General features: G+C 41.9%; 1 protein-coding gene across 4 annotated transcripts in view; it reads right to left on the bottom strand.

Annotated features, from left to right (window-relative positions):
* Positions 1 to 13,520, bottom strand: part of LOC105931916 (LIM and calponin homology domains-containing protein 1) — a 104,818-nt gene extending 91,298 nt beyond the window's left edge. The window contains exon 1 of one of the 4 annotated variants that reach the window (XM_036127539.1): positions 13,197 to 13,520. In XM_036127539.1, coding sequence (XP_035983432.1) covers positions 13,197 to 13,298 — 102 coding nt within the window. In that variant the 5' untranslated portion in view covers positions 13,299 to 13,520. The remainder of the gene's footprint in view (positions 1 to 13,196) is intronic. The other 3 variants (XM_036127537.1, XM_036127538.1, XM_021320623.2) reach the window with 3 other exon arrangements.
* Positions 13,521 to 13,725: the final 205 nt, after the last annotated feature.

The following is a 13,725-nucleotide window of genomic DNA, read 5'->3' as shown; positions in this document are numbered from 1 at the left end:
AATCTTTAGATCATCCAGAGTCGTAAACCATCTCTCTGGCTCTCGTCTCTTCAGTTTACCTGGCAGGTCTTTGTAGGATTTAGGTCTTGAACTGGGGCAGCCAGGAAAGACAGATGATTCTATAGCTAATGCTTCATTTCTGTGTTGACGTGGCCATTATTATACAATTTTCCGTTTTTGTTGACTCCACCATTTTTTTATTTTATTTAAAGTGCCCTAGTAATTGAAAGAGTTCAAGATACTATTCATGTCTAGTGAAAACGCATCTAATGTTCTGAATATATATCAGGAAACTATATATATCAGGAAACTAGAAAGTCTTGAAATACTAATTAAATGTTCCTAGAAACTTTGATAAATGTAAGAAGGAGGTATAATAAAACATGTTTAGTTGCATCTGTTTAACTTAAAACGGTACATCGCCACATTATTTGACATTTTTTTTAATGCTTACATCAGTAGCTCACTCTGGTTGCTTACAAAGTTTTTATGAAGGATTATCACGTCCTCCTGGTGCATTAGTTATTATGGTGTTTTACACTTTGTTTTTTCTCAATTGGTTTGAAAATAAAACCTTTTGTGTTCATTTATAATAACCAAAGTACGACACTACACATGTGCTTCAGGGGATGAACAAGAAAGCAGCAAACGGCTATTAGCATCACCCAGCGCAGTGTGGAAACAATATAGAAAGGTCCAAGATCCAGTGTAAAAAAACAAAAAAATATATGATTCCAAGAGGGAAAAGACTGGAATAGTGTTAGGACTACAGTATGAGCTTTGGTGTTCATTGAAGCGGACGCTAAAGCTGCCGATCACTCAGATGTGACCGCAGAGTTGAGTGACGCGAGTAAATGACCTGATATATATATTGTGATAATAGTAATAAAAACAACATTGTAAATAGATCAATTGATTGGTTCTTACCTTGATGCTGTGTCCTTGTTTCTGTTTATTAACGTGAATTTTCTTTCTCCGTGATGTTTTGATACAGGGCTCTTAAATTTGCTGTAGATCGGTTTATTTCATTGATAACGGTTGGTCTTTGATCACCAATCTGCCGCTTTACTGCGAGGCATTACAGAGGAGTCAGGCTCAGTTCGGCATTATTTAGTGATTGCCATCTGTCTTTTTGATACTGCCTGTGGATGGCACCACATTTATGTTTGCCCATCACGCCCCTTGCTGGGTTCTATTTAGCTTCAAAAAGTTAAAACACCATAAGGACAGACGATCGGTGTATACAGGTCTCTAAACGAGCTATGAAGCTAATCATCTGAATCAACAAATTAACTCTAAACACCTGCAAAAGATTCCTGAGGCCTTTAAAACTCCCAGCCTGGTTCATCACTCAAAACCCCAATAAGACTGCCGACCTGACTGCTGTCCAGAAGGCCATCATTGACACCTTCAAGCAAGAGGGTATGACACAGAAAGATATTTCTGAACGAATAGGCTGTTCCCAGAGTGCTGTATCAAGGTACCTCAGTGGGAAGTCTGTGGGAAGGAAAAAGCGTGGCATAAAACGCTGCACAACGAGAAGAGGTGACCGGACCCTGAGGAAGATTGTGGAGAAGGGCCGATTCCAGACCTTGGGGGACCTGCGGAAGCAGTGGACTGAGTTTGGAGTAGAAACATCCAGAGCCACCGTGCACAGGCGTGTGCAGGAAATGGGCTACAGGTGCCGCATTCCCCAGGTCAAGCCCCTTTTGAACCAGAAACAGCGGCAGGGGCGCCTGACCTGGGCTACAGAGAAGCAGCACTGGACTGTTGTTCAGTGGTCCAAAGTACTTTTTTAGAATGAAAGCAAATTTTGCATGTCATTTGGAAATCAAGGTTCCAGAGTCTGGAGGAAGACTGGGGAGAAGGAAATGCCAAAATGCCAGAAGTCCAGTGTCAAGTACCCACAGTCAGTGATGGTCTGGGGTGCCATGTCAGCTGCTGGTGTTGGTCCACTGTGTTTTATCAAGGGCAGGGTCAATGCAGCTAGCTAACCGGAGATTTTGGAGCACTTCATGCTTCCATCTGCTGAAAAGCTTTATGGAGATGAAGATTTAAATTTTCAGCACGACCTGGCACCTGCTCACAGTGCCACTGGTAAATGGTTTACTGACAATGGTATCACTGTGCTCAATTGGCCTGCCAACTCTCCTGACCTGAACCCCCTAGAGAACCTGTGGAATACGGTGAAGAGAAAGTTGAGAGACGCAAGACCCAACACTCTAGATGAGCTAAAGGCCGCTATCGAAGCATCCTGGGCCTCCATAACACCTCAGCAGTGCCACAGGCTGATTGCCTCCATGCCACGTCGCACTGAAGCAGTCATTTCTGCAAAAGTATTTCCAGACCAAGTATTGAGTGCATATCTGTACATAATTATTTGAAGGTTAACTTTTTCTGTATTAAGAACCCTTTTCTTTTATTGGTCGGATGAAATATGCTAATTTTGTGAGATAGGAATTTGGGGTTTTCATGAGCTGTATGCCAAAATCATCCCTACTAAGACAATAAAAGACCTGAAATATTTCAGTTAGTGTGCAATGAATCTAAAATATATAAATGTTCAAATTTTATCATTACATTATGGAAAATGATGAACTTTATCACAATATGTAAATTTTTTGAGAAGGACCTGTATAACCTTATCTTATCATGATCAACTTTTTTTGGTCTTTTTTTAATAATCATAATGTGGCTATGTATCTTCAAGGTTTACTTTTCAGTGTGGTATTATGCTACTGCAATAAATAATCCATTTTATGCTTTCTTTTACACATCCTTACAAAACGGTGACATTATGTGGCTAGAACAATTACATTGAAAATTATAATATATATCATTAAAATATACATAATACATATAATTTATTTTACCAAATATACTGTTGTCTAAGTTGCAACGTGCCTGACTGAATAATGCTGCAGTCAGCAAGTACAGCAACCTCCATCATTTAAATATATTTGGTTGTGAAATGAAGGGCCTGAAGATGTTACCAGATAAGGCTAACCTCCTGGTTTATATGAACATCATCCTTTCATCGAGTAGATACAGCTTTAAAAGTTTGATTTTGCTTCTACTGAACATGAGCAGAGACCATTTAATCCAATGCACAGAAGCACACATTGATCCAGGAATCCTTTCTATGTTATATGGTAATAGAGGATGATCTGCCTGCCCCCACCCAACCCTGGATGATGTCACAGCTAACAGATCGCCAGACCAGGTGTACCTACTATGAAGAGAAAAAAGACAGAACAAAAAGTTGAAATAACACCAAAAAATGCAAATTGGAGAGCAGTAGGAGAATTCAGCAGAGTCAGAGAAATAGACCCTGATGTCCTCCAGCAGCCTAAGCCTATAGCAGCATAACTATAGAGGTAGCTCAGGGTAACATGAGCCACTCTAACTAGAAGCTTTGTCAAAAAGAAAAGTTTTAAGATTATTCTTAAAAGTAGACGGGGTGTCTGCCTCATGGAACAAAACTGGGAGTTGGTTCCACAGGAGAGGAGCCTGATAGCTAAAGGATCTGCCTCCCATTCTACTTTTAGAGACTCCAGGAACCACCAGCAGACCTGCAGTCTGAGAGCGAAGTGCTCTGTTAGGAACATACGGGGTAATCAAAGCTCCGATATATGATGGAGCTTGATTATTAAGGGCTTTATACGTTAGAAGAATTTTAAATTCTATTCTTGATTTAACAGGAAGCCAATGAAGGGAAGCTAACATATGAAGGTAAAATTTTAGATAGCTCAGAAAGCTCTACTGCTTCTAAACAGTTCAAACACCACTCAGGTTCTAAGGATTCCTCCAACGCTGCCTCACTTACTGAGGACGAGGTAATCATGTTAGGGAGGATGACAATTATCTTATTTTTCATAGAATCAATTTTATTTATGAAGAATCCCATAAAGTCATTACTGCTGAGGGAATGGATGGATCCACAGAGCTGTGACTCTGGGTAAGTTTGGCAACTGTACTGAAGAGAACTTTAGGTTATTATTCTCCTAAATTAATGATGAAATATATGCTGCTCTAACTCTGCAAAGGGTCTTTTTATACAACAGTAGACGTTTTTTCCAGATTAGGTAGAATTCCTCTAGATGTGTAGAGTGCCATTTTCTCTCCAATTTCCTAACATTGTTCTTAAAAGAATGCAGCTCTAAATTAAACCTGGGAGCCAGCTTCCTATGAATAAGCAACATTTTACTTGTTTTTACTCATGTGTAAATCACACTGGATCACAATTACCTGATTTTTTTTTTTAAACTATTGCTCTATAATCTTTATACACAAATCTGTATTAGCACTAAGAATTGCCTTGTTAATGCCAAAGAGAGCCCAACTGATTTACTTTTACAAGTGGAGCATTACTGCTTTTGCTATAGTGCTCTGCTTGATATATATGCAAAAGACTTTATTGGACATTATTCTGGGAATATTTCTATTTAAATGGACACAGAAACGGAAAGTCAAAGAGACAGAACGAAAGAGAGAATAGAGAGGAAAACATTAAACGGGACAGATAGTGTCAAACATAAAAGGGAGAAAATAAAAAAGATCCTCAGAGTCTACTTCTACGGCTGCAGAAAGACAGATAGAAAGAGCAACAAAAACAAACAGAAAAAGTATCACAGGTCTAAACAACCAAAGTGTTTGATAACATCACTAAAACATACGCAGTATTATTTAATTCAAGACATATTTAGTGACAGCCAAAGCTAATTAAAGGGTTCATCTGTACAGTAGTTTAAATGTAAGCAACTGGATCAAAGCACCTGTGGGTGTTTGCCAGAATGTGCCTGTAAATTTAAGGTTTGTCCATAAGAAAATGCTCAACAGTGGTTGTGAAGAGCCAAAGACTCGCCCCCCAAGGCGCCAAGGCAGACACCATGGAGTCCAGAGGCCCAGACATCCTAAAGGGCTCCCAGAGAACAGGAGTCCTAGAAAGACCAACACAGGGATAGCTGCTGCCCCAAGCCCAGAGAAAAGCAGAAAAGAGCCCCACGAACCCAACCTCCCTCCCCCACAATAGCCATAGCACAGAAGCCCCCTGGGGGCTGCAGTGACAGGCCTGCAGGCTCTGCCAGTAGCCAGCTACATCAGGGCTCAGAGACCCAAGGGCACACCACCCCCAGCATTGCCCCAACACAGCCAGGGGGCTCAGGCACCGCAAAGCAGCCACCAGGAGTGAGCCACCACACACCAGAGCACCCAGCCTTTTGTTTGCATTTGTAGGCTGAATGAGAATGTTTATGAATAAAGGTTTCAGATTTGCACTTGGAAATCTCTGCAGCAGCAGCAAAAGTCCATGAAACAATATAATACCATTAAAATAAGATATTTCCATTACAGGTCAGAAAATCTTTACAACCAGAAGTAAGTCACTTATGCTGAAATCTGCAAATTAACACAAATGTAAAGTATTTAGCTCAAGTTACTGTCACAAACTCGCCCTAGTCAAATAGACTGGAAACATTACAATCACACATTTTCCTGCTTCCCACGCATCATCTTTGGAGGAAAATTGCCCACTTGCTGCTTCATATATCCAAAGACAATAAGAGCTGTCAAGATAAAGAAATACTCAGTGCCAATAACTTCCCCTGTCAGTGGTCAAATGTTATGTCCGACCAGTGAATCTCCCTGCACCATGTTCCGGTACAGAGATTGGGAAGGCAATGGTTTGTGAAAATGTAATAGTGCTGCACTGAGGTGGAAACCTGCCTGTGGTTCCTCGCCGTGTCTTTTAGACCCAGCATAAAATGAGCTCCAGCATGAGTCCTGGTTTAGCACTAGAGCCTAAAACCTCAGGAACAGACTTAGAAGTGGACATTATTATCTTTAAAACACGTTTTCCTCAGCGTCGCTATTTTCACTAACACAACTAAGTCCAAACACCAGTTATTTGCAACTTTTAGGGGAGTGACAGATTCTGAGTTAAGGATGAAAGCAAAACTGGCTTTCATGTGTTACTTACACAGATCTATTCTAGCTGGTAGTAAATCAAGCTGCACGACGCTCATTTATTCGCTGAGAAAGAATATCATGTTTGACAAACGACCAACGCTTGCAGTTGTGGATTACATTGTCATTAGTTATTGCTCAGCTGTGCAGAATATAAATTATGCATTGGGAAAAAGTTCTGAAACTCAAGACCAATATCTCTTTAGGCAATTTTGCACTAATGCCACGTCTTATAATGATTGTTTAAAGAACAACTTCTTAAAAAAAAAAAAAAAAAACGACAATGACTAACTGCTTCCTGGGATTTTTTAACAGTGCACGTCTGGTTTGCGTTAATGTGAACTCAAAGATGCAAATTCCTGCCCTCTGCTCTCTGTTATCAGGCTGTACTGAGAGACTAAACAGTTGGAATGGTACTTTTCTTTAATGTTATACTTCAGCTTATGCTCCTTGGCAAGCCTTTTCTTTAATCAGATGTTTAATCAGATGTTGCAGTTCTGTAAAAAACAAAAAAAAAAATACAACTGCAACACTATGAATACACCTAAAATGGATGGTAAAATGCTCCATCAAGCAGCAAAACTAAGCACATTGTGACTTAATAATGCACGCTGTTAGTAGGCATAGGGGTGCCTTTGTGCATCATGAATCTAAAGCTCATATGAGCACCGAGGCAAGTGATGAATGGAACATCCTTCAAGTGGCCTAAATCCTTCTCAGACAGACACTTCCTTCTAAAATTACATTCTTCAACAGCTTGTAGTCATAGCAATGCAGCCCAAGTACTCCAACTGCATCTGCCAAGGAAGCTCAACCCTTCACATTACGGCCCATTCTGTGGGATGAAATTACAAAGAACCCAAACTGCAAATGATATCATGCAGCACGTCCTAACTAAACACAGACAGAGCAATTACAGATGTCTGATGAGCTCAGATAAATCATTTAGCCAATGCAACAATGAGGGCTAACCGGGTGAAGTCTTTAAATGCATGCTTAGGCTGCAGACGTTCAGAAAAGAACCCAGTAGGTAGGTGTGTTCGTGGTTTTATCCCTTCCAAGACTGACTTTTGCTCGGTGAAGCAACATCCATAGCAACAGAGAACCCTTTAATTACAACTGGCTAGACTGGTCACATTTATGAAGAATTACAAATGTCAGTGAAGTGTACATTTGAACCAAAAAGAGACCTTATCAAGCTGTCCTGCAACATATCAGCATCACTCTACATCTCAAAAGGAACAGTTTGCATGAGTCAGCATCAAAGACTAAACACAGTGTGGACGGCAGCGTTGGTAAACAACCGTGCATCACGGTCCGCCTCCTCGGACATCTCTCCATCTGGGCACCTTCTTTTTGACTAACAAAGCAACGGGGAAATTTATTCCACTCTGTGAAAGATGTTTAACTTCGAAAAGCAAGAATGCGTCTTACACAAACAGAATTTCAATTAAATCAGACCCGACTACTAAAACCTAATTGATCTAAATTTTATAACCAATTTCTGTAAAACTTGACCTGCAGATACAAACTATTGATGATTTTTTTAAATAAGCAAATATAATCAGCGACAAATACCAATGTATTTTCTAGCCTTCCTGCCACGAGCAGTGATTCCTTATTCATATTTCAAAGACATTTAAAAAACATATCAAAAATTATTATGGAGTTAAAAAGTTTTTTGAATCTTTCTATTTAAAGGGAGTGGTGGCCTAGTGGTTAGGCAAGAGCCCCAACAGCTTTTGTAATGAAGCCGTATTTGATTCTATCCGTTTTTGATTATATGTTTCTGTAGCGTTAACCTGATGGAAGTGGGTCAAACAGCGCATTGCCCGGCTGGGTGGGACATGTGGCAATGCGTCTGGCCCTTCTCTGGACTCGTGCAGCATAAACCGAGTCCAGATCTTATAGACGACATCCCACAAACCCCTGTGCTGCCCTCACCACCCCGGCTAATTCCTTCCTCCCCCTGCACTGCACTATGCAGCTCCCATACAAATGAAGCGTGCTTACTTACAGAAGGCAGACAAAGGATCAGCTCTCCAGGCATGGTGATATCAACACTAAATAGAAACTCTGGGACTCTGCTGAAAACTGAGTTGATCACATCCCTTTTCAGGTAACTTCATATTATTCCAAAATTTTCAAATCTGTCATTGTTTGGAAAGAAAAGAGACACTCAACAAGCTCCCACACGCTTGGGACAAAAGACAGCGTGCCAAGAAACATTACGTAGAACGAGATAGCTAATGCAATCCATAAACAAACTAATCTAGACAGGCAAAGCTTTCATCTTGTCAGTCATTCCTTTAATAGACAAATTATTTCAGTCAATAGAATAATTACTCAAATGTGTAGATGAAAGACGACTGAACAAACTGCACTAATAGACTGAAGGTCACGGGTCTGCAGATCAATAAATGTGGCAGAGACTTTACAGTTTATAGCTGACTACAGACCTTTGTAAGTCCTAAGATAGTCCAAATGGCTTGATTTGCATTTTTTTTCCTGTTCTAATTTGTTCAAGTATCCAGGCTGCCTGTTTCGTAATAAATGTTTCTTCAGTTCTGTGAGAATGAAGCAATTGTTGAAATTACACAACCTGTCATTTGTTTTCCCTTGCAGTTATACATTCATATGACTCTGCTAGAGGCAGAACTGTTCTAAACCACCAATTAGAAAAAAAAAGCTAATTTATCAAACAGTTTCAGAGAAAAGAGGAAGAGACAGTAAGATGGTATCGTCAGGATTGGGTTCATGCAGACGCCCCATGGCTGCACACCGCAAATCATTCAACCCGACCAACAGTGGGCTTTTACTCTCATCAAAGGGCCAGTCAGACTCCTCCGAAGCTCAGAGCAACTTGAGCACCGTCATTAGTGACGGTGTTGCTCACACGACACTGAGAAGAAGCGCCCATCGAGGAAGTCATAATTACAGGTGTCAATGCTTCACTGAAGTTCTGGATTCTTCCAAAGAATGCTGCCGGGTGCCTTTAGTCTGGCCGGGGAATATTTTACATAACTATTTTGTCATTTAAAAAACAGGGTAACAATTATTTTTCTACCCAAAAATAAGAACAGTTGCATAAGCAATAAAATTTTAATCTGGTGAAAAATTTGCTTACACCAACCAGGCATAATGTTAAGACCACCAACCTAGTGTTGGCTGCTTTTTTGCTAACCAGACAGCCCTGGACCACTGAGGAAAGGATTTCCAGCAGGCCCCTGAAGGTGTGTTGTGGCATCTGGCACAAAAATGCTAGCAGCAAATCCTCCAAGGCGTTTAGGTTGTGATGCTCATTGAGATCGAGCTGGTTTGAAGGACAAGTCAACACCTCAGATTTATTGTTATGCTGCTTAAACTTACCCTGAAAAGCCAGACTGATAACCTGTAGCACTCTCTGTTCTGCACATTATCAACCTGAGCCATCAAATCCATACAGGGAAAGGAGAAACATTCTGCAGCAGTTTCCGATCCGATTGGGCAAAGCAACATCCAATGCCCACCTACCAAAGTTTGGTTTCAGCCAATCACGGTATCAAATGAAAATGTCATAGACAGCAGGTGCCATGAGTAACCACAACAAGTTGTGCTGGTCAAGGGAACCTTATTTGGATGGTGACACTCGTGAAAATCATGGATTCTGACAAAACAGATGTGATAGCAGCAGCTAGGCCTGCGTCCTCCTGCGCTGCCATGTTTATGTTGCTTCGGCTGTGGGCTTGGCAGCTCTTGCTCTCATCACAGCTGTGTGTCCCGCCTTAAAACATAATACTGCAACACGATTGGCCGACCCGTTTTGGGAGGGTCGCGAAAGGTTAAGACGGGAGTGGGACAAGATGGATTTTCGTGTGTTTGTGAACACACAAATACCGCAAGAATTCAGCTTGTTAATAACGTTAGCTTAAAACTATTCCTGAACCATTTTACCATATTTTCCCGCTTCGTGATAGATATATACATATAAATCTTGTGGGGTATCAAACAGTTATTTCCCCCAGTGCAAGTTGTCAGTCTTTATATATTTTGACTAAAGCAAACTCATTTTCAGGGGTAAACTTCATGTGAATTTAAGAATTTACACAAGAAGAAAAATAAATCTTTATTTATATCTTCTGCATTTAACCCATGGCTTAGGGAGCAGTGGGCAGCTATCACAGAGCACAGGGAGCAATCTGTGGCGAAGAGTCTTGCTCAGGGACCCACATTGGCAGTCTGCGGGGATCTAACCGGGTACCTGCAACCTTCCCAGAGTGCAAGCGTGCTGCTCTAACCTAGGCCACCACCACCCTAGCTTTGTAATTTCTGTTTTATCTCTTCATTTGCTACAAAAACAAAGTCTGTGCCAACCTCCCATCAATGGTTTGACCGAACATCTGCGAAAAATTGCTTTCGCATTTCATCAGTGCAAGCTACACCCAGATGATTCGGAGCCCGGCCATTTGCTGCCATGGCTTTACTTCAATCAACACGCAGCCCACCGCTGAAGTATAAAGCAGTCGAAGAGTCAACCACGGTGAGACCACCATGGCAGACGGACAGCGAAGCATGAACGTGGCTTGGAAAGCAGATTCAGAGGTCTCTGCTGTGTGGTTAGATGATGAATGGCAGATTTTTAATTATTCTCACTTGTCAAAATAGAATAACGCAAAAGCGGATTCATGTTCAGGAAAAAAAAAAAAGTCAGCCTAACTTTGTTCGCCATGAACCAACTCCAAAATGGCTTCAAGAAGTAATCAAGCATATCTCCTTCAGACAAGTCTCCTACATGTGAGTATTTACTTCAACACTGCATGGAACATGGATGGGGGAAAAAGTCTCAGCGCTAACCTCAGTGAACCGCTGAGGAGACGCACAACTCAAACCAGCCTATCTTAACAGTTTGCCGTACCTTTTGATTTGTCTTTGACAACAAACGCCAAACTGCTGATCGTAACTGTATGCTAGGGTGTTGACTGAAGCTTCGTGTTTATGCCTTTAGTCAGGAGCAAGTGACTGTCAACTGGTGTGTGGGGATAATGAAGTCAGCCCCCAAGAGAGAAAGCTGAGACGAGAACAACAAAGGAGCAATCTCAGTTCACTTCCTCTCCTCTGCTCTCAGCCTCTCCCATTCTAGGTCAGTGGTGGCTTTTTAAAGATGTCACATGTTCCTCCGAGGAGTTTGGAGCTGCTAAATAGGCCTGCAAGGGCGCCTGACACTTTTGTCCGTGTCTTTTCGATGAAGGTAATAAAACATGCTGTGTCGTCAGTTAATAAAAAAAAAAAAAATACAAAATAGGAAGACATATGGAACAGAGATGGACCAATCAGTCAGCCAATTGCTGGACGTTGATTGGCTCTGATCAGTGATTGGTAGTTCAACACTCGCCTGTTCATGAAATGAAATGCAAGTTAAGGGACGTACGCTTTGTTGCATACTGAGGATAAGCTTGTAATTTTCAAATTTTTTTCAGTTAAAAATTCAAAACTTTTACCTCTACTAAGAAACTTGGAGCACAGTTTTCCAATAGTATGTATTTAATTTCAATGGAATCAGTCACATTCGGAATCGGCAGGTCAGATCCGTAAGAAAATCAGAAATCATCAGAAAAAATAAATAAATAAATGTATTTAATGTGCAACAGCTGCACATCTGGTAACCAGTCTATCAAACTCCTGAAATGTGCAGATGACGACACCCTTATCACCGATAGAGACGAGTCAGCCTACAGGAGGGAGAAGAACCGTCTGATGTCCTGGTGTAGTAGAAAGAGCTACCAGGAAGGACTCCCCTGTCCTCCTCTGTGAATGGAGTTTACTGGAGTCCTTCTGCTTTCTGGGCATCATCATCACCCAGGAGCTCCAGTTGGAGCAGAACATCAGCTCCCTTAACAAGCCGGCTCATCAGAGGATTTACCTCCTGCTGCCGCTAAAGAAGTTTCACTTTCCGGTGAAGATAAAACTTCTACCCTGGCATCATTCAGTCTATTCTTACATCATCTGTCACAGTTTGGTTTGCTGCAGCCATGGCCAGGAACAAGGCCAAGCTGCAGTGGATCAGCCATTAGCAAAGAAGGTGATTGGCTGCAACTTCCCATCTCTCCAGGAACTGGAGATGCACAGCCGGGATTTCAGCTGACTCGTCTCACCCTGGATAGACAGTTTTCTCTTTTACAGTACCTGAAAATAAAGTGTTTTTGATTCTGATTTCCAGTATAGAACAAGTCAAAGATCTTCCCTTAAAGGTGGATCAGGTTAACCGCTAGCAAAGCATACTTTGGTGGATTTTTCTTTTCTAGTGGTTATGCTTCACAGCCAGGAGGTTTCCACTGTGATTGTATTTTATCTGTTCTGCCAATAATCCTACGCCGCAGACAGACTCCGAGCTGCCTGTGATGGACAGCGGCTTACGACAGTAGAACGGGTTCTGCTGGGAAAGCCTTTAGGCCCCACCAACGGTAAACAACAACCATCTTCAGGTACAGTCCATGCTTTATGCACAGCATACTTGACTAACTCATTTAGTTAACAGTGAGGATTTTGAGAAATGAACAGGGTTAGGAAATCTCCACTATTCCAAACTAAATTGTTTAAATTTTCATTACATAAAAAAAAAGCCAGCAAGCCTACAAAGAGGGGTCTACAAATGCCTCATGAAGCAGAATACCAGCTAGCTTTGCTTCAACAAGAGGACAGCCGAAAGCAGGATGAGTTCAATCTCAAATGCAGCGGAGGCTGACCAGTGTCGTGAGTGCACTAGTCAATGAACAAAACCTCGTTTGTGTGTGATTATTGTTGACCAGGCTTACAAAGGAGCAAAAATCCATTCCACATGATGCATTCATTGTTGTCAGCCAAACATGCACTAGGTCACTTTGAACAGCTACTGTGCAACAGACACAACTGAGCCCCTTCTGCACATTTTAGGAGGGCCTGGACGATAGAACTGCTGCTTTACTTTTGCTGTTATATTCAGACTGTATCACATGTTTAAAGGCTAAAATTAGGATCTATATAGCATTTAGATAAGGCATTCAGCTACAGATAACCAACATCACCTGCAAATACATATTCCCATTTCAACAGGTGAAGAAGCAATGAAATAAAGTGGAGTCTAAAGATGAGATAACAGCTACATAGAGGCGATTAAGGCCACGCTATATCAGCAAACACCTGTGTCTAGGAAGCCTGGTCTGCTGCTGAGCTGATGCAGCATTTTGGCTTTTTTTTTTTTTTTTTTTTTAACTCACCTCGATCCATTTCTGCGCCTCCAGAAACGCAGCGTCGGCCGCCGACTCCGTCACAAGGTGATGCTGATGAGACTGCCCAAGGTCTGCAACCGGACTGGCCATGGACGCAGGACTTGGCTCTTCCCTTTAACTATGAACGCCTGCAGAAAAGGTGCGCCAGCAGCCGCGTTATTCCTCCGGAATGAGTGGAGAGGCGCGTCAGGCTGCAGCTCTTGTCCGTTGGAGCTGTAGATGTTCCAGCAGCAGCAGCAGCACCTTCGGCGGCCAGGCGAACCAACCAGTCGGTGCACTCCACAGAGTCGCTCCTGTTGGAGTCTTTGCGGCATCAAGGCGCACACACTTATCCACGGAACTGGAGCTGAACGCCTTCACAATAACCCCAGTTTGCGGACAGACCCTGTTTGAAAGTGACTGGGAGAACAGAGGGTTGGAAAAAATAGCATTTAAAACTCTTCTTACAGACAACATTTGAGTGCACGTGTTGTTGGGGGGTGACATTCTCATTAAGTTTAACCACCAGACGTCTCTA

Source organism: Fundulus heteroclitus, chromosome 23, assembly GCF_011125445.2.
Source record: "Fundulus heteroclitus isolate FHET01 chromosome 23, MU-UCD_Fhet_4.1, whole genome shotgun sequence".
NCBI lineage: Eukaryota > Metazoa > Chordata > Actinopteri > Cyprinodontiformes > Fundulidae > Fundulus > Fundulus heteroclitus.
This window is presented reverse-complemented; position numbering and strand designations above follow the sequence as displayed.